Source organism: Palaemon carinicauda, chromosome 1 (genome assembly GCF_036898095.1).
Source record: "Palaemon carinicauda isolate YSFRI2023 chromosome 1, ASM3689809v2, whole genome shotgun sequence".
Taxonomy (NCBI): Eukaryota; Metazoa; Arthropoda; class Malacostraca; order Decapoda; family Palaemonidae; genus Palaemon; species Palaemon carinicauda.
In genome coordinates this window covers 88,918,241-88,939,754 of record NC_090725.1, presented here as the reverse complement: position 1 = coordinate 88,939,754, position 21,514 = coordinate 88,918,241, and the positions used below count along the sequence as shown (strand labels likewise).

The 21,514-nt window shown below is 50.0% G+C and overlaps 2 protein-coding genes across 2 annotated transcripts in view; one reads left to right on the top strand and one right to left on the bottom strand.

Annotated features, from left to right (window-relative positions):
- MED7 (mediator complex subunit 7) overlaps window positions 1-21,514 on the top strand; it is a 524,248-nt gene that overhangs the window by 382,943 nt on the left and 119,791 nt on the right. The window lies entirely within an intron of this gene.
- Window positions 1-21,514, bottom strand: part of LOC137649740 (F-box only protein 9) — a 215,923-nt gene that overhangs the window by 149,240 nt on the left and 45,169 nt on the right. Inside the window, exon 2 of the mRNA XM_068382692.1 lies at window positions 8,322-8,414. Coding sequence (XP_068238793.1) covers window positions 8,322-8,414 — 93 coding nt within the window. The remainder of the gene's footprint in view (window positions 1-8,321; window positions 8,415-21,514) is intronic.

Genomic DNA, 21,514 nt, shown 5'->3' with positions numbered 1-21,514 from the left:
TCCTGGTTGAACTTCCTCCACCTCTCAGCTCCCTGTTCCACATCTTTAGGCTCAAACAGATTCTTTCTCAAAATGGAAGAATGTCTGAGCCTGCTGACCTCGACGGCTGGGACCTTTGTGTGGAGCCTCTCTGCCACCGCATCACGTTGTTTCAGAATGGAATTGGCCCACAAGTTCGAGACTTGGTGGGCCAGAAACTCAATGGTGCGGGTGCCCGAAAGGAGGAAGGTCTCCAGGGCTTTCCTGGTGCTCTCCTTAGACAGGTCCTCGGATCGCAACAGGATGCCAAGAGACCCCAGCCAGACATCCAGCCATGAAGTAGCCTGCATGGCACACTTCGCAACCTTCTCCTGACTTAGGATCTCTGTCGCCGAGAAAGACACCTGCCGGCTAGAGAGCCTCTCTAGAGGGACTCCCTTAGTAAGCTCTTCCACAGAGTGGTGCAAGGGAAGAGCTAGGCAAGACTCCTCCATGATCTCAAAGTACCTCCTCAGGTGGATACGAGGAGGAGGGAGGAGCTTGTTGCCAGCAGTGGAACGGCTGGAGTAAGCGAGCTTGGAGAGCTGGCCCTCAACCTTATCCCTGGCACTCTTCACCCCTTGGGTGCCAAAGACTCGGTCCAGGACCGTGTCCTTGCCCTCTCGAGGAGGAATCTTAGGATCCGGGAACCCGTTGAGATGCCTCATCAGGGTCAGAACCTGCCAGAAGGCATGCTCTGACTCCTGTGGCTCCCCTCCTGGAGAACTGGCAGCAAAGTCTCCCGTCCCCAAAGGCTCTTCTTGGGGAACACGTGGACGTTCTCTGCGGGTCTTGTTGGCTCTGGTCGAATCCTTGAGGATGACTTGGGGATGGTCTTAGAGTCCTTAGGTTCACTCCTGGGAGGAATACAGGACTCCAACAACGACGTCTGTGGGCTCTTGTCCGCCCCAACACGGGACGATTCTCCTGTACATGGTGGGGTTTCTCCCATTGGTGCGATGGGAGAACATCTCACCTCGGTAGACTCCCCTGAGGACGGAAAATCCTCGTCCACAGGAGAGGGAGAGAAAGTCTGGGGGGGAGAGCCTTCCTCAAGGACTTCGGGAGAGCCAGCTTGGCCTGGGAGAAGTTACCACGACTTCTACTCCTCTCTTCCTCTTCAGTGGGGTCGGAGCTGCCATTGATTTGATGCCCATCTCAGAGAAGGCAGGTTTGAAAGCCTGCATGACGGCTCTGACAAGGGACCCGAACCATGGCTGCTTACTGACAGCTGTGCTGTCAAAGACTCCCTCTGTTGGGAAGGGGATCGGGCGATCCTTCGGAGTAGAAACTCCTACTGGGCCTGCCTGAAAAGAAAGGGAAGAAGAAGGTTGGTTCTTGGACCTATCCGGAGTTCTCCCCTCCTCCTGCAGGAGCGCTGATCTGCGCTTGCGGGGGGGAGGCTCTCGTTCCTGTAGCTTCGCGCAGGGGCTCGTGCTGTGAATCCTGATGGGAATAGCGCTGGGGATCGCGCTGGCGCTCGCGCGATGGGATTTTCCCTGGTTCGCGCGCGGAGATGATCGCGAGGGCACGCGAGGGCACGCGTGGGCGCGAGGGCACGCGTGGGCGAGCGCTGGCGTGCAGGAGAGCGATGGCGTGCAGGAGAGCGATGGCACACTGGCAAGCGCTGGCAAGCGATGGCGCACAGGAGAGCGAGGGCGCGCAGGCGAGCGACTGCGCACAGGCGAGGGGGCGCGTGGGCGCGCAGGCGATCTACGACGCGTGGGCGAGTGAGTGCGCTGCCGAGCAATGGCGAGCAGGTGATGGAGCCCGCGGGCGTGTAGGTGATCAGTGGCGCGCAGATGCGCAATCTGGCGAAAGCAGAGGGTGCGCAGAAGGGTGTGCAAGCGCTTGTGCGCGTGGAGGTGATTGCTCGCGCGCGCGTGGGCGCGCAGGATGTCGATGAGCTCTAGAAGGCATGGGCGGGCAGGAGGGTGCACAGCAGGAGCTGGAACAGGTGCGCGCAATGGAGACTGCGGGCGATGGCACGCAGGCGAGGGCTGACGAGCAGGCGAGGTCCAAAGGCGCGTAGGAGATCGCTGACGGGAAGGAGAAGAAAGATTCTTCCCTCCTACGCCCAGATCCAGAGATCGTGGGCACGCAGGCGAACGTTGGTGCGCAGGCGAACGCTGGCGCGTAGGTGAAGAGCGCTGGCGAGCAGGAGATCGTGGGCGCGAGTGGCGCGCATCAGGATGACGACCTGGAGGCTCTCGTTCCTGTAGCTTCGCGCGGGGGCTCGCGCTGTGAATCCCGATGGGAATCGCGCTGGGGATCGCGCGATGAGATTTTCCCTGGTTCGCGCGCGGAGATGATCGCGAGGGCACGCGTGGGCGAGCGGGCGAGCGCTGGCGTGCATGAGAGCGATGGCGCACTGGCAAGCGATGGCGCACTGGTGAGGGATGGCGCGCTGGCGAGCGATGGCGCGCAGGAGAGCGAGGGCGCGCAGGAGAGCGAGGGCGCGCAGGAGAGCGAGGGCGCGCAGGCGAGCGACTGCGCACAGGCGAGGGGGCGCGTGGGCGTGCAGGCGATATACGACACGTGGGCGAGTGAGCGCGCTGGCGAGTGATGGCGCGCAGGTGATGGAGGGCGCGGGCGTGCAGGTGATCAGTGGTGCGCAGATGCGCAATCTGGCGAAAGCAGAGGGTGCGCAGAAGGGTGTGCAAGCGCTGGTGCGCGTGGAGGTGATTGCTCGCGCGCGCGTGGGCGCGCAGGATGTCGATGAGCTCTAGAAGGAGTGGGCGAACAGGAGGGCGCACAGCAGGAGCTGGAACAGGTGCGCGCAATGGAGACTGCGGGCGATGGCACGCAGGCGAGGTCCAAAGGCGCGTAGGAGATTGCTGACGGGAAGGAGAAGAAAGATTCTTCCCTCCTGCGCCCAGATCCGGAGATCGTGGGCACGCAGGCGAACGTTGGCGCGCAGGCGAACGCTGGCGCGTAGGTGAAGAGCGCTGGCGAGCAGGAGATCGTGGGCGCGCGTGGCGCTGTAGTGGTTTGCGGACTGTGGCCAGAGGTAGCACCCGAACTGCCTATTGTCCGAATGATGACCACAACCCGACGTTCAATACACAACAAATATACAACGGTGGAATACCCAAAAAAAACCTAAGTAACAGGTCAAGAGAACGGAGCTCTGGGCACCACCCCTTGATTTATACTGGGCAAGGGGACCCCGCTAGAATCTTGCTTTTTATCATACCTTTCATTGGGCTAGCTGGCTTATAAATAAAGGTACAGAACATTAGGTGAAAGGGAATATTATAATTAATAAAGGAACACACTGTGGGAGGAAAGAATTATGATAAATTACTGTACTTAAGAGATCTTAAAAAACATTGGCTGGGGAAAAGAAACCATGGTGAGAGGTTCTGAAATGAAATGCTGTATACATAAAACAGGCAAAAAAAATATTTATATGAAAATTAAACTATTAAGAATACATTAATATATCAGTTAAGATAGTCAAAGGCAAAATTAACATCCCTTTTGCATATTGTACCAGCAAGAGAAAAAAATACTAAGCTGCATGCAAGATATATCACCACACAGTTACAAAACGGAACTTCAAAATCCTTACAAAACTATGACTGCAGAACCTGAGGATTTGAAAGACTTAGAAATATTAGGATTCTCAACATAGCCTCCAAAAACAAAAACAAAAAAACATTTCTTCAGAACTAAGCTTAAAGGAGAACCCCGCAATACTATAGTTTTATAACATCGGTAATGACCAGTAATAAACTTGAACACTTACTATCTAATGAGCCATCTATAAAGAACATATAACGGTGAAAAATACACTACCACAATTTTCCCTAAATCAATACTGTTCTCATCAATCTCCCGTCCACCATTGCGATGCAAAGTCACTTAAACAGTCCTAATTTCTGATCAGTACAGCCGCATACTATGTCTTACAGGTCTCTGCGGGCCCACTATAACAATACTCGAACACAGTCATTCCCCGCCTAACATGAATTCACTCCTTGGGCCTCTGACCAGATATGCCATTTCAATAGCTCCTGTTAACTATTAATGTTTATGACACACTCTCAAATAGCAACACAGTAGCTTACTTCTAGTTCCAGGAAAGTTATATGAATATAGAACAGCATCACAGACTAGTACAGACTGGTAACAGGAAATATTCTACTGTACATTCATAATTGTTATGCGATACACTGGATTCCAGGGACGGATGTACTCACTCTTTTCTATATACCTAATACCTACAGTAGTGAGCTAGATAATCTTCCCTTACACTCCCTACTGAGTGTAGGGGGCTGCTGTCAATACCTTGATTATATAGCTATCAATACCTGGAGAGGAATAATAACAGATTAAGACATTTTTTTAATGAGAGGCTTGAGGGATATATTAACATCAAATATGTTTCATACACACAAACCATTAAAGTTTTCTTAGACACAAACCCTTATATATTGCAGCGCGCATCAGGATGAGGGCGCGCAGTTGTGAGCTGGCAAGGAGAAGATCGCTGGCGAGAAGAAGATCGCTGGTGTACAGATCACTGGCGCGCAGGTGAGCGCTGGCGAGCAGGAGAGCGCTGGCGTGTAGTCTCAGCATCAGGAGATCGCTGGCGCATTGTCCCTGGAACAGGAGGTCTCTGAAGTGATGTCTCAGGAAGAGCAGGCAAGCGCTTGCGCACAATTGCGCACAATTGCGCACAGGCGCGCAGGATAACGTTGGCGCGCAGGGGATACCTGGCGCTTAAGGGACTTACTCACAATGTGAGAAAGCCACTTTTACCCCGAAGGGACCGATGCCCGTTGGATAACGGGGTGCGTGGGAGCCCACAGCGCGTCAGCGGCCAGCAACGGAGACGGGAGGTCAGCAGGTCTGGCAGGTGAAGGAGATCGTGAACGATCTGCAGAGAGGTCCAGGGATGAAGCTGCAACGGTCGGTGCACAGCATGGAGGATCCTCTGCGGGGGATTGCGAAGGCGAAGAACTGAAGAGGCGCCTCCTAACTCCCTTGTGGGGAGAGGGAAGGCCTCTACGGCGAAGAGGAGGGCGAGCTTTCCGTCTGATACATCCTCTGAGGGCAGCAGGCAGACCATCGTCAGACCTCCAAAGAGGAGTCTCTGTTAGTGAACTCCCCCGAGGGGGAGAATCACCTGCAGGAGAGACCGTCGGACTTAGGTCCTCCCTCGAAGGATGTTCGGAGGGGGGAACTAAGCCTTCAGCTACATCAGGAACCATAGCAGGGGTTTGACCTAACTCGTCAGAAGCCCCTGCCATAACAACGTCGACGATAGACAGAGGATCAACCTCTGCTACCGTCAGCGACTGTTTGACAGCAGCCCCCACCCTGATTATGTCAAACAGGGCTTCCTTGGAGGGTGAACCCTGAAGCCCCAAGGAAGCCCAAAGCTGTAACAAATCATTGTTAGACACATTGTTATCAGAAATATCCTCCCCCGGGGGAGGAGGAGGAGCTGCCTCGCTATGGGAGGCAACTCCCTCTCCCGAACCCCGAGGTTGGTGAACATAAGTACGGCCTACGCTACCACTCGACGGCCTCTCGGAAGAGACCGATCGAGTGGGAGCTTCGGAGGAGGTTTGGGCTACGGAAGAAGAGTCCTTGGGATTTTCTCTCTTCAAGGAAACCCCTGAAGGAGAAATATCCCGTTTGGACTTCTTTTTCCGGCGCCGGGAAAACCTCTCCCACTGGGAGGTAGACCACTCCCTACACTCACCACATACTCTATTCCTATCACACCATTGACCCCTACAAAAAGGACATAAGGTGTGAGGGTCCGTGTCGACCGCCAACATATAAGTACCACAAGGGCGGTCAGGTAAGCCGGGACACTTCCTCATGGTAGAGGCCAACTTCCAAACACACTGTATAAAAGAAAAACCAAAACAAAGATCAAAGGCTATCAAAGTAAGCGAGGGTGGGAGCAGACACGTCTGATCGTCACCCGAGCCAAAAGCAAAGTGAGCTAATCACAGGTGTGTGAGGGGGGGAGGGGTAGCAAGCTACCCCTCCAGTAAACCCTCGTTAAAATTCTAATGGCTCATCATTTCAGCTACGCTGAAAGTAAAGGGATTTTGACGAAGGAAAAATCTATTTCTGGGGAGATACCTGTGACGCCCGGTGAAAAGGGTCCTTCTTATCTCTTTTCTGATATAAATACTTCAAAATATACCAGAGAAAGTTAAAGCATGGAATGCAGAGGTTACTACCCTCGCGCGAGCACCCTAAGGGCGTCGTGTATAAAGAAAGGGCGTGTGAAAACCACTATTCACAGGTCATCTTCCATTTAAATCAATCCTTCATCAACAGGGGGAGCCGCCCTAACGGCACTAACCAAACCCACCTGATCCACTCAGCAACGCCGCCTCAAGCGCCATCTACTCATCCTTCTTTTGGACTTGTACTAACGACGATTGCTTTGCTTTGTGTCTCGCTTTTTAGCTGTTTTTTGTGGATATCTTCACCATGGCTAAAGCTCTCCTTACCCCTACACCAATGTTAAGTACCATAGATTGCTTTGACAGTAATTTTAGTACCGGGCAAGTTTGTGTTAAGTAATAGGAAGTGTTTTAATGCGTTCGGCTTTTTGCCTTCCCGAGGCCCACGCGGCCATTTTTGCATGGCCTCAGGTGCTAGAATCTCAGAATTAGCAGCTCTCTCCCGTCATCCTGAAAACCTAGATTTCCTCCCATCAGGAGAAGTCCTACTCTCTCCAGATAGAGCTTTCTTAGCCAAAAATGAGGACCCACAAAATAGGTGGTCCCCCTGGAAAATTATTCCTCTACCCCAAGATGCTTCTTTGTGTCCTGTCACTACGCTTCGGGCCTTTTTAGCTAGGACTGCATCACGCTCTTCTGGCCCCTTGTTTGTCAGGGAACAAGGGGGTACTATTTCCATCCAAGGCATCAGACAGCAAATCCTTTATTTCATCAAACAAGCTAACCCGGAATCTTTTCCACATGCACATGATATCCGGGCTGTAGCCACCTCCATCAATTACTTTCAGAACATGGATTTTGATGACCTTAAGAGGTACACGGGTTGGAACGAAAGTACCGTATATACTCGTGTAATGTTCGATTTTTGAAGGCCTATTTTTCAGTTAAAAAAGTAAGGGTCGAACATTACACGAGATATATATTTGAAAAAGTAAAAATTTCTGGCCTACCGGTAGGTAAACGTAAGCTAGGCCTACGCAAAAATTACCCTAGGCTATGCTACCTACCGTTAGGTAATCGTAGGCTATGCTTACACGTATATAAGGTTACCTACTGGTAGGTAAACATAGGCTAGGCCTATATATACAGTACTAACCATGTTCATTTAACACCAGACATATTATTAGCATGGATTTTATTTCCTAAACCATCATAAATAGTTTTTTTCCGCTAAGAGTAATGACTTTACCATAACGCAGCTGGTATGAAGCTAGCAAACTGTCGGGTTGCGTATGTTATAACATGATATGGTTAATGAAAAAATAAGGCTCATTTTATTTTACTTGGTATTGTATATTAATTGATATTAATAATAAACCGCAAAAATTTTTCTTAATTGAATCCACATTTTTTTTTCTCCAAGTTCGAACGCTAGTTTCGGTAACTCCAAACATTTTTACGGCTTGAACGTTATTTGTCGTTTCAGCGGACAGCGGCTGCAATAATTTGAAGCTTGAATTTTGCAGTAAATTTTTTATATTTCTTGGTAGACATCTTGATGGGTTAATTCTTATTCATATATATTGTGAGGAAAAAAAATGATTAGCATAACGGGTAATTATAATCACCGTAATTACCTGAAATTACCGGTAATGGTAATTTGTTACTCAAAACGATGAGCTAATTTTGTTTGCTACTTGTAGTGTTTGCTTGTTTTTTAAAACTATTAGGCGGTGATGATAATCGGCTGTTTGCAACTAAAGTGTTCGCTAGAAAATGTCCGCTGAATACTCAATTGTTATTGTAAACAGATGTTAGTATTTAGGTGTTCCGATTTGTTTTATACATTTGTTTGTCGCACTTAGGAATAACCCTTACTTTGTTGGTAATTATGGTATGCTGGAAATAAAAGACCTCTAGCCTACTGCCAAAATCAAGACTCGAACATTACATGAGGTATATGATAAATTCATGATTTTGAAGGCAAAATAGGGGGGTCGAACCTTACACGAAGTCGAACATTACACGAGTATATACGGTAATACCCATATCAAATAGCTTAGGTTTGTATTTCAGTTACGGAACAAATAATGTATTCTATTCAAATACAGTATGCAGTTATATATAAAAAAGTAATAAAATTACCTCAGGATCTCCAGTCTGGGTAGTGTTGTGCTCTGTTAGATCAACAAGAGCAATGTTATCATCATCAGCTCTGGCAGATTGTCTGGGGTCAGCCTGTGACATTCAGAAGAAAATGCATAATAATACAATACAGTACACTGAAAAAATTCATTGCCTTATTATCTAGACACAGGTGTGGTTATAATACTTAAATTCACTAAATATAAGGCTTGGATTCTAACTCAGAACTGATCTTTACATTAAATTTTTTTCAACAAAGAATACATAAATAATTTTTCAAATGATCTACCTACATTCTGTGCTATCACTATAAGAAATACAATAATCGTTATTATTCTAATGTAAGAATTTGATTAACTTACACAGTACAGTTTTGCATATAACTTTAAAGTTTTAATGCTGTACATCTGTAAAATTTTATTCAAGACATTCAAAAGTAAAAGTCCAATATATATGACAAATTCGGAGATAATTTGTATTTTTCCTAACTATACAAACCTTAGCTATTTAAAGTGGGTATTACTTTCGGCGTAGCTGAAAGGACGAGCCATTAAAATTTTAACAAGGGTTTACTACCCCACCGCTAGTTAGCAGGGGGTAGGGAGGGTAGTTAGCTACCCTTCCCCCTCACACACCTGTGTGGTAAGCTCACTTAGCTTAGAGGTAGGACTTCACGGGGGACAGGGCTGGCGGGCAAGTTTGATTAAATAGCTAAGGTTTGTATAGTTAGGAAAAATACAAATTATCTACCAATTTGTCATTTGTTACGTAACTTGAATACAAACCACGCTATTTAAAGTGGGTGACTTAACCCTTAGGAAGGGTGGAATAAGTCCCAGGCATACTGGCTTTTGGCTTTGCCCGGGGACTCATTATCTGAGCGTGTCAGCACTCAACAATAAAGAGTCCCTGCACCTCGCTAGCACCTTGCTATACAAGGGCTGTGGCCTACATAAGCTGTGTGTAAAGGATTATGTGTGACTCGTCCTAGGAAGTTGACCTGAAGTTCTTAGATGGAAAACTTTAAGCTAGGACTTTCCCAATACCACCTCGTCAGGGTATGGGGACGTGACAGTATTAACTTGATACTAGGAACACAAGGAAGCATGGTTTACCCGCAGTGGTTTGAGGTCAGCTGTGCAGAGAACCCAGGATGCTGCTTTCTCCAAGAGAAGGGAGGATGAAGAAAAGAATATGGTCCAGACATAACTTTTCTTTCATGCAGACTAAAAGCGGGTAACAATGCCCTCAACCCTCTGCTACTTGTCCATTAAGGAGCCTGAGGTTTAAACCAGCTGTTGTGCAGCCACCACAGAGCCGATAGAGAACGTATCGAGCATCCTGTGGGTCACGTCTTGCAGGTAGTGGGCTGTGAAGGTCGTCTGACGCTTTCACACTCCTGCTTGTAGAACCTGCGTCACTGAGAAGTTCTTCTTGAAGGCCGGGGGCGTAGCTACGCCCCTGATATCATGCGCTCTAAGGCGACATGACGGAGGAGGGTCAGGATTCAGGGACAGATGGATCGCCCTACGAATCAATGCCGAGATGGTATTCTTGGTGACCCTCCTCTTTGTTCTCCCAGTGCTCACAAACAAAGCTTGCACTTGGGGACAAATGCAGCCGTTCTTTGAGATAACCTCGGACTCCTTACTGGACACAGTAGGGGAAGGTCTGGGTCATCTGTTACAGAACGAAGACTCGAAATCCGGAGATGAATATGAACGTTACCTCCCCTCATCCTCTTGCATGGGCGATGTCAACGAGAGACCATGAAGTTCACTGGCTCGCTTGGCCGAGGCCAATGCTAGTAGGAACACCGCCTTCCAAGTTAGGTGGAGATCTGAAGCCTGGCGAAATGGTTCGTAGGGAGGTCTCTTAAGAGGCCTGAGAACTCGAACCATATTCTATGGAGGAGGTCTCACTTCCGACTGAGGGCAGGTAAGATCATATCCTCGTCTGAGTAGGGAAAGTTCCAGCGAGGGAGAAATAACCACTCCTTTGAGCCTGAAGGCTAGACTTAAGGCTGAGCGATAGCCTTTCATTGCCGAGACTGAAAGGTGCATTCTTCCCGCAAATATACGAAGAACTCCGCTATTGCTGGAATAGTGGTATCGAGTGGAGAGATACCCCTCACGATTCCAACCACAGAAAACTCGCCACTTTGCCTGGTAGACCCCTGCGGATGATCTACGCAGGTGTCCAGACATCCCGTTCGCAACTCGTTGCGACAATCCTCTCTTGGTGAGGAGATGCTGGATAGTCTCCAGGCTTGAAGTCGAAGCGAAGCTACGGCTTTGTGAAAGATGTTGGCATGTGGCTGTTTGAGTAGGTTGTGCCATAGAGGGAGTTCTATCGGAAGTTCCATTAGGAATTGCGGAAGGTCCGGAAACCATTCCGCGTGATGAGCCACAAAAGGGTCATCGAGAGATTGACCGATATTCTGGTCTTGTTGAGCATCCTCCGCATCAGACAGAATGAGGGAAAAGCTTACACGTCGGTGCTGTCCCACCGTTGTTGGGAGACATCTTGCCAGAGTGCCTTGGGATCTGGGACTTAGGGGGCAATACAGCGAGAGCTTGATGGTCAGCACTGTAGCGAACCGATCCACAGTCGGGTAACCCCACAAAGTCAGGACTTTGTTGGCTACTGGATGATCCGAGGATCACCCGGTACTCATTATCTGAGAAGCTCTGCTTCGACTGTCGGCGAGTACATTCCCTTTGTCTGGGATGAAGCGAGCCGATAAAGGAATCGAGTGGACTTCGGTCATCTCAGTATCTCTACTGAGAGATGGGATAGCTACTTGGAAAGGTACCTCCTTGCTTGTTGATGTAAGCCACTACTGTGGTGAAGTAGCTCATCACACCACAGATTGATCCGCCAGATCCTTGTTGAAACTGTTGAAGGGCCAGGAAGACGGCCTTCATCTCTAGCAGATTTATATGGAGGCACTTTTCCGATTCTGACCACAGGCCTGAGGTCCTGTGGTACAGAACGTGCCCCCCCCCCCCCTTCCTTTGAGGTGTCCGAAAACAGCATCCAAACCAGAGGAAGGAACGAGAAGATCCACTTTCCTTCGTAGGTTCTCGCTTGTCACCCACCACTGGCGATTCGTCCGTTCCGCAGGATCCATTGGGATCATGGTGTCCGGGGAATCGCAGCCTTGATTCCACCAGGACCTAAGTCGCCCCTGGAGAAACCTCATCCTGAGGCGACCGTAGAGAATTAGACGAGCCAAGGGTGAAAGGTGACCGAGGAGACGTAACCACGATTGAGTTGGAAGCTCTTCTCGTCTGAGGAAAGGGCTTGTGACTCTTCTCAGCCTTGCTATCCTGTCGTTTGATGGAAAGGCGTTATGGAGATTGGTGTCTATAATCATGCCTAGGTGAACCAGTCATTCATTGGGCAGCAGAGCGGACTTCTCCAGACTTATCATGATCCTTAGATCTTGGCAAAGTTGTAGAAGTTTGTCTCGGTGTCAAAGAGAGAATGACACCGAGTCTGCTAGGATCAGGCAGTCATCCAGATAATGGAGGAGACGGAATCCAATCCTGAGTGCCCATGATGAAATTAGGGTGAACAGTCCGGTGAAACCCTGTGGTGCTGTGGAGAGACCGAAACACAGCACCTTGAATTGGTACTCCTTGTAGTCTATGCTGAATCCTAAGTACTTCCTTGAAGATGGATGGACTGGGATCTGGAAGTACACGTCTTCAGGTCCAGAATACACAAAAAATCTAGCGGTTTACTGCCAGACTGACTGTGTCTGCGGTCTCCATTCTGACCGAAGTATGCTTTAATCTGGACCTCTGCCCACAGAGTTTGCCGCCTTGCTGATCCCATGACAAGGGTATTAAATGACACCGGATTCATCCCCAGGGGAGGTAGAGGTGTAGTGAACAGGACGCGATATCCCTGACTGATTACGGATATCGTCCAGGAAACGGCCCTGAGTTGCCGCAACCTGTCTGCGCAACCTTATAGGTATCCTGCCACTGGCGGACATGCAGTGGAACTGGCAATCCTAGCGTTTGCGGCCTCGGCTGCTCCTTCTAGGATTCTTCCCTCCCCTGAGGGACTAATTGCCTTTCTTGTCCTTGACCGGAAAGGGCTTAGACCCCACTGTCTTAGCTGCCGTTGTTTTGGTGGGACGTGGTTGCTGAGGTGCTGGAGGTTTATAGGGCTTGAATGTCAAAGACCATATAGGAGGGAGTCTTGGTGACTTCCTACAGCTCTCAGCCGTCTGCTTCACGTCCTTAGGCTCAAACAGGTTCGTTCTCATAGCAAAAGAATGTCTGAGCCTGTAGATTTTGGTGCTAGGGGACTCCTGTTACTGTCTTGGAGTCCTTTGACTCCCTCCCGGGAGGGATGCAGGACTCCAACCACGACGGAGGCAGGCTCTTCTCCACCCCTATTCGAGAAGACTTTACCGCGCGAGGTGGGGTTTCCCTTAATGGTGTGATTGGGGAACGTCTCACCTCCCGTGACTCTTCTGAGGGCGGGAAAACTTTATCCGAAGATGAGGGAGGAAAGTCTGAGGGGGGTGAGTGCCTACCTCGAAGACTTAGGAGGAGACAGCTACGACCTCGTAGAAGTTACCTCGTCCGAAACTCCTCTTTTCCTCATCGGGGAAGTGGATGTAGCCAAGGATTTGTGGCTCAACTCAGAGAGAACGTCTTCAAAGCCTGTGCTACCGCTCTGAATAGAGTCCCAAACCAGGCTGCCGGCTGAAGGCTGTGCTGTCAGACACTCCCTCTGGACGGGAAATCGCCTGTAAAAAGATAAGAAAGGCATGTCCCTGGGCCTTTCTGGAACCTTCCCCCCCACCGGCAAGCGCGCTGTTCTGTGCTTGGGGGGGGGGGGAATGTGGCAATGGCGCCCTTACTGCGCGATGTCCGGCAGCCTCGCGCGGGGGAGGGTATTAGTGATTGCGCTAGGGAGCGCGCTGGGGAATACCCGGGTGGGCCCCCCTTGGGCTCACGCATGGGAGAGTGCTGAAAACGCGAGCGCGCGCGCGGGCGAGACTTCATAGAGTGCGCAGGAATCATATGGATGTGCAGGATCAGAATGAAGAGCCCGTGTGGACCAGAATGTTGGAGCGTGCTGCATTGCGTAGGAGTTTGTTGGCGCGCGTGGAAGACCATCGGTGCGCGCGAGCACTCAAGACTATTGGCGCGCGCACAGGAGACCATCGGTACCCGCGCGCGAGGATGATCGTCGGCGCTTCCGCGCGTAAAAAGATCGTCGGCGCTTGCGCGCGTAAGAAAATCATTGGCGCTTGAAGATCATCGGCGCTTGCGCTTAAGAAGCTCGTCAGCGCTCGCGTGCGTAGAAGATTGGCAAGCGCGCGGGAAACCATCGGTGCCCGCGCGGACGATCGTCGGCGCTTACACGCGTAGGAAGATCATCAGCGCTTACGCGTGAAAGATCGTCGGCCAAGAGGATCGTCGGCGCTTGAAGATTGTCGGCACTTACGCGCGTAGGAAGATCGTTAGTGCTTGCGCGCGAAAGAAGATAGTCGGCGCTTACGCGCGTACGAAGATCGTTGGCGTAAGAAGATCATCGGCGAGCACGCGCACACACGTGCGCGTTGCTAGTGCGCTAGGATGCAGGGTCAGCTGGCAGGACGATCAGGAACTGGGATGGGTCCTTAAAAACGGGCGGTCATCTTTCGATGAGGACCGTAGGTAGGACTGCTTCAGAGTCCAGAGCCGAAGTCCTTCGTTGCAGTGCAAGGTAGAGCTGGAAGATCGGTAGGTCAGCTGGCTCAACACTGGAAGATCTGCTTGATACTCCGAGGAAGGGTCTCTATGAGAGACCTTTCCCAAGAACAGGAGAGGTGCCCTTCGTAGAAGAGACTAGGGGACACTCGCAGGCTGAATCACTAGTGAGCGCCTGTGCGCTATCTCAGGAAACTCCAACGATGTGCGCTGATGCGCAGGTGAACGTTGGCGCGCAGTCCCTGGAACAGGATGTTTCTGGATGGCAGTCTCAGGAAAAGCAGGCAAGCGCTTGCGCGCAATTGCGCGCGAGAGTGCAGGAGAACGTTGGCGCACAGGGGGATACCTGACGCTTAAGGAACTTACTCACAATGTGAGAAAGCCCCTTTTCCCCCAAAGGGATCGGTGCCCGTTGGATAACGGGGTGCAAGGGCGCCCACAAAGTCAGCAGCCAGGAATGGAGACGGCAGGTCAGCAGGTCTAGGAGATGGCTGGTCTAATCAGGAACAATCCTCCTAAGAGGGGACTCTATGAGTGGCCTCTCTCGCAAACGAGAGAGGTGAACACTTCGTAGAAGAGACTTGAAGACACTGGTGATGGCGCCCCTTAGGGCCGTTAGATCAGCAAGCTGACCTATAAGGAGCAATCCTCCGAAGAGGAGTCTTTAAGAGTGGCCTCCCTCGCGAACGAGAGAGATCACCAGACTGATCCTGCAACTGCTCAGCCCCTTAAGCAAAGCTGCAGGTGCGACCGCTCAGCCCCAAGAGCATAGCCACCTGAAGTTCCAGCGCTCAGCCTTGCAACCGCTCAGCTCCTTGAGCAAGGTTACAAGTGCAGTCACTCAGCACCAAGAGCATAACCGGCTGAGGACCAGGAAAACCCATCCAGGAATATTAAGGTATGAGAAGTTCCCCCTCTGCAGAGGGAAGCTCTCACACCCGGGAAGGGTGACAGAGCTGACAGTTGTCACGGGAGGACTTCTAAGAGAAGGGATAACGCCCATGATGATGTCCTAGAGAGACGGCAGCGACAGCAGACTCCCCAGGCACAAACAGGACAGCTCTGCTTTGTTGGCACACTTTAGTCAAACGAAGAAAAAAAAACTGCATAGTTAACTGGGAAAATAAAGTTACATAATTATTTAACAGAAATTCCCCCGGGAGGAACTTCGAAGAGTAACCCCGAGGGAAAAGCAAAACATGACAAATTCGTAGATAATTTGTATTTTTCCTAACTATACAAACCTTAGCTATTTACATGGGGTAATTACTTCGGCGTAGCTGAATGACGAGCCATTAGAATTTTAACAAGGGTTTACTACCCCACCACTAGATAGCGGGGGGTAGGGAGGGGTAGCTTGCTAAACCCCCCCCCCCCCACACACACACACACACACACTAGTGAGTGCTTCACTTTGCTTAGAGGTAGGACTTATCCCGGGGGACAGGGCTGGCGGGCAAATAGGTGTAAATAGCTAAGGTTTGTATAGTTAAGAAAAATACAAATTATCTACCAATTTGTCATTTGTTCCGTAACTGAAATACAAACCATGCTATTTACATGGGGTGACTCAACCCTTAGGAAGGGCGGTAAGTCCCTGCCATACTGGCTTTGGCTTTGCCCGGGGACTCAATGTTTGAGTGTGTAAGTACTCGAGATTAAAGGAGTCCCTGCGCCTCGCTAGCATCGTTGCTATCCTGTCGTCTGATGGAAAGGCTTTGTGGAGATTGGTGTCCAATATCATGCTTATATATACCAGTCGTTGGGATGGAAGCAGAGAAGACTTCTCGAGATTTACCAGGATCCCTAGAACTTGGCAAAGTCTCAGAAGCTTGTCTCGGTGTCTAAGAAGGGTCGACTCCGAGTCTGCTAGGATCAGCCAGTCGTCCAGATAGCGGAGGGGACGGATGCCAATCCTGTGTGCCCACGAAGATATTAGGGTGAACACTGGTGAATACCTGGGGTGCTGTGGAGAGACCAAAACACAGCACCTTGAACTGGTAGATCTTGTTGTCTAGGCAGAATCTTAAGTACTTCCTGGAAGACGGATGGATTGGGATCTGGAAGTACGCGTCCTTCAGATCCAGTGTACACATGAAGTCTTGCGGTCTCACTGCAAATCTGACCGTGTCTGCTGTCTCCATGCTGAACGGAGTTTGTTTGACAACTTGTTCAGAGCTGAGAGGTCGATGACGGGTCTCCAGCCTCCAGACGCCTTCTTTACGAGAAAGTCGACTGAAGAAGCCTGAGGAGCCGTCGATGACCTCCTGGAGAGCATCCTTCTTGAGCATGGTCTTGACTTCTGCCCGAAGGGCTAGCCCCTTTACCGATCCCATGGCATAGGAGCTCAACGACACTGGATTCGCTGTCAGAGGAGGAAGAGATGTTATGAACAGGACGCGATATTCCTGACTGATCACGGAGAACGTCCAGGAATCGGACCCGAGTTGCTACCACCTGATTGCGCAACTTTGCAGGTATCCCCCCACTGGTGGACATGCAGGGGGATTGCCAATCCTAGCGCTTGCGGCCTCGGCCGCTCCCTCTAGGATTCTTGCCTCCCCTGGAGGACTTTCCGCCCTTCTTGTCTTTGACAGGAAAGGGCTACTGCTTGGACAACTTCGTCTTTGCTGCCGCTGCCGGTTTCGTCGTCTTGGATTGGCGAAGTTGTTGAGGTGCTGGAGGTTTGTGGGGCTTAGATGTAAGAGCCCTTTGGAGAAGAGAATCGTGGTTTGATTTCCTCCACCTCTCAGCTGCCTGTTCCACATCCTTGGGCTCAAACAGACTCATTCCTAGGATGGAAGAGTGTCTGAGCCTGCAGGCATCCAAGGCTGGGACCTTCGAGTGGAACCTCTCGGCCACAGCATCACATCGTTTCAAGATCGAGTTTTCCCACAAGTTCGAAACTTGGAGGGCCAGAAACTCGATGGGACGTGTGCCCGAGAGGAGGAAGGTCTCCAGGGCTTTCCTGGTGCTCTCCTTGGACAGATCCTCGGGTCGTAGCAGGATGCCCAGAGACCCTAGCCAGACATCCAGCCACAAAGTGGCCTGTATGGCACACTTTGCGACCTTCTCCTGACTCAGGATCTCTGTTGCCGAGAATGTCACCTGCCGGCTAGAGAGTCTCTCAAGAGAGACTCCCCTGGTAAGCTCTTCCACGGAGAGGTGGAGCGGGAGAGCTAAACAAGGCTTCTCCATGATCTCAAAGTACCTCCTCTGTTGCACACGAGGAGGTGGGAGGAGCTTGTTATCAGCAGAGGAACGGCTGGAGGAGGCGAGCTCGGAAAGCTGGCCCTCAACCTTATCTCTGGCACTCTTCACCCCTTGGGACCAAGGCAGAGCCGCACTGGCCTTAAAGGGTTTCTGAGTGCCATAGACTTGGTCCAGGACCGTATCCTTGCCTTCACGAGGGGCGGTCTCCGAGTCCTTGAACTTGTTGAGATGCCTCATCAGAGTCAGAACTTGCCAGAAGGCGTGCTCTGAATCATGCTGCTCTCCTCCTGGTGAACTGGCAGCAAAATCTCCTGTCCCCAAAGGCTCTACTTGGGGGAACTCTTAGAGTCCTTCGATTCCCTCCTAGGAGGGATACGAAACTCCAACAAAGAAGTCTGAGGGCTCTTCTCTCCCTAACACGGGACGATTCTCCTGCTCGAGGTGGGGTTTCTCCCATTGGTGCGGTGGGAGAAGGTCTCACCTTGGTAGAGGGAGCGCGTTGGCGCTCGCGCGATGGGAAAAAACCCAGGGGTCGCGTGCGAGACCATTGAAAACACTCGCGCGTGAGCGCACGAGCGAGACTTCATAGGGTGAGCAGGAATCAGATTGACGTGTAGGAACAGAATGAAGAGCCCGTGAAAATGTCGGCTCGCGCGCGTACGAGGTTGTTGGCGCTTGTGCGCGAAAGAAGATCGACAGCGCTTAAAGATCGTCGGCGCTTGTGCGCGCAAGAAGATCGTCGGCGTTTGCGCGCGTAAGAAGATCGTCGGCGCTTGCGCGCGGAAGAAGATTGTTGGCGCGGGGAAGCATCGGAGCCTGCGCACGGACGATCGTCGGAGCTTACATGCGTAGGAAGATCATCAGCGCTACCGCGCCAAAGAAGATCGTCCGTCAAGAAGATGGTCGGCGCTTGAAGATCGCTGGCGCTTACACTCGTAAGAAGATAGACGGCGCTCGTAGATCGTCGGCGCTTACGCGCGTAAGAGGATCGTCAGCGCTCGCTCGCGAAAGAAGATCGTCGGCGCTTGCGTGCGTAAGAAGATCGTCAGCGCTAGCGTGCAAAAGAAGATCGTCGGCGCTAGCGCGCAAAAGAAGATCGTTGGCGTAAGAAGATCATCGGCGAGCACGAGCGCGCGTTAGGATGAAGGGACAGTTGACAGGACGATCAGGAACTGGAACAATCAACGCTGGAAGTTCTGGTGAGCGCCTGTGCGCTAACTCAGGACTGGGACAGGATTCCTCTGGATGGAAGTCTCAGGAACAGCAGGAACCTGGCGCTAAAGGGACTTACTCACAGTGTGAGAAAGCCCCTTTTGCCCCGAAGGGACCGGTGCCCGTTGGATAACGGGGTGCGAGGGCGCCCACAGCGTCAGCAGCCAGGAACGGAGACGGCAGCTCAGCAGGTCTAGGAGATGGCGAACTGCGGAGAGGTCCCGAACAGCCAGCTGGTCTAAACAGGAACAATCCTCCGAAGAGGAGTCTCTAGAGTGACCTCTCTCGCGAACGAGAGAGGAGAACACTTCGTAGAAGAGACTAGAAGACACTGATGATGGCGCCCCTTAGGGCCGTTGGATCAGCAAGCTGACCTATAAGAAGCAATCCTCCGAAGAGGAGTCCTTATGAGTGGCCTCCCTCGCAAACGAGAGAGGTCACAAGATGATCCTGCAGCTGCTCAGCCCGTTGAGCACAGCTGCAGGTGCGACCGCTCAGCCCCAAGAGCATAGTCGCATGAAATTCCATGGTCTGGCCTTGCAACCGCTCAGCCCCTTGAGCATGGGTACAACCAAGAGCAACTGCCCGAGGACCAGGAAAACCCATCCAGGAATATAAAGGTATGAGAAGTTCCCCCACTGCAGGGGAAAAACTCAAACCTGGGAAGGGAACCTCCCTCAGAAGGCAAGTTACCTACCCCTGGAGGCGAACCTCCTTAGCGTTCTAAGATGAACTAAAGAGCTGACAGTTGTCACGGGAGAACTTCTAAGAGAAGGGAACACGCCCATGACGATGTCCAAGAGAGACGGCAGCAACAGCAGACTCTCCAGGCACAAACAGGGTAGCTCTGCTTCGTTGGCACATTTAGGCAAACAAAGAAAAACTGGATCGTTAACTGGGAAAAATAAATAATTAGTTAACAAAAATTCCCCCGGGAGGAACTCCGAAGAGAAACCCCGAGGGAAAAGAAAACATAAGAATTACAAAATAAGTATGCGCCCTCCTCCCCCACTGACATTCACGGGAGAAGGGGGAGGGCGGAGAACTGTAACAAAAACAGAATTATAACAGAATTATAATTATGTAATTCATCTAAAAATGTTCACAAATATGATATTTTCAATTTAAAATAAATTTTTGAATATACTTACCCGGTGAATATATACTGTATATAGCTTACGTCTCCGACGGTCGACAGATTCCAAAAACTCGTGAGCGATCGCCATGAAGGTTGCCGGGTGTGCCCACCAGCGCCGACTATCAGCCAGATACCGCATATACTTCTCCACAAGTTCAGTTCTTCTCAGTCCGTAGGGTCTCTATCGGGGAGGAAGGGAGGGCCTTTAATTATATATATTCACCGTGTAAGTATATTCAAAAATTTATTTTAAATTGAAAATATCATTTTTAAATATTAAACTTAGCCGGTGAATGTATATATAGCTGATTCACACCCATGGTGGTGGGTAGAGACCAGTATTAAAACAATAAAGGCGTATATGCTGAAGAGTTTTTGACAAATATTCAAAAAAAAAATTAAGTATAGGTACCTGATAAGGAAGCTGACTCTGATGATTACTCTGCCTCATTAGTCCGCTATCCTTACGAAGCTCAGCAATCCTCTCAGGATGCTGAAAGACTCCCAGGAGCTGTTATAATCAGGGTGAACACCCCTACAACAGGACCTCATCAATACCCTTAACCCTTTTACCCCCAAAGGACGTACTGGTACGTTTCACAAAAGCCATCCCTTTACCCCTATGGACGTACCGGTACGTCCTTGCAAAAAAAAGCTATAAAAATTTTTTTTTTCATATTTTTAATAATTTTTTGAGAAAAATCAGGCATTTTCCAAGAGAATGAGACCAACCTGACCTCTCTATGACAAAAATTAAGGCTGTTAGAGCAATTTAAAAAAAATATACTGCAAAATGTGCTGGGAAAAAAATAACCCCCTGGGGGTTAAGGGTTGGAAATTTCCAAATAGCCTGGGGGTAAAAGGGTTAATCTGGGCACTCTCAAGAAACAATATTTTGACCACCCGCCAAATCAAAAGATTGCGGAAGACTTCTTAGTCTCCACATACAACCCAAAATAAGATTAAAAATTTCAAGAGAAGATTAAAAGGATATTGGGATTAAGGGAATGTAGTGGTAGAACCTTCACCCACTACTGCACTCGCTGCTACGAATGGTCCCAACATGTAGCAGTCCTCATAAAGAGTCTGGACATCTTTCAAGCAATATGAAGCGAACACCGACTTGCTCCTCCAAAAGGTCGCGTCCATAATACTTCTAAGGGATCTATTTTGTTTAAACGCTACTGAAGTTGCTACCGCTCTAACTTCATGAGCCTTAACTTTAAGCAAATTTCGATCCTTCTCACTTAAATGAGAGTGCGCCTCTCTAATTAACAGTCTAATAAAATAAGACAACGCATTCTTCGACATAGGCAAAGAGGGCTTTTTAACGGAGCACCATAAAGCCTCAGAACAACCTCGCAGCGGTTTAGTTCTAGTTAAATAAAATTTAAGAGCTCTAACGGAGCACAGCACTCTTTCAACTTCATTCCCAACAATCTCAGATAGACTGGGAAGTTCAAACGATTTAGGCCATGGACGAGACGGAAGTTCATTTTTGGCCAAAAAACCAAGCTGAAGAGAGCATACTGCTTTATTAGCGGAGAAGCCGATATTCTTGCTAAAAGCATGTATCTCACTAACCTTTTTCGCAGAAGCCAAGCTCACCAAGAAAAGAGTCTTGAGGGTAAGATCCTTCAGGGAGGCTGAATTTAACGGTTCAAACCTGTCTGACATAAGGAACTGAAAGACCACGTCCAAGTTCCGAGCAGGAGTAGAAATATGACGCTCCTTAGAAGTCTCGAAAGACTTAAGAAGGTCTTGAAGATCTTTGTTATTAGATAGATCCAAATTTCTATGCCTAAAAACAGAAGCTAACATGCTTCTGTAGCCTTTAATGGTAGATGCAGAAAGGGAGCGACCATTCCACAGATAGAGCAGAAAATCTGCAATCTGCGCTACAGAGGTAC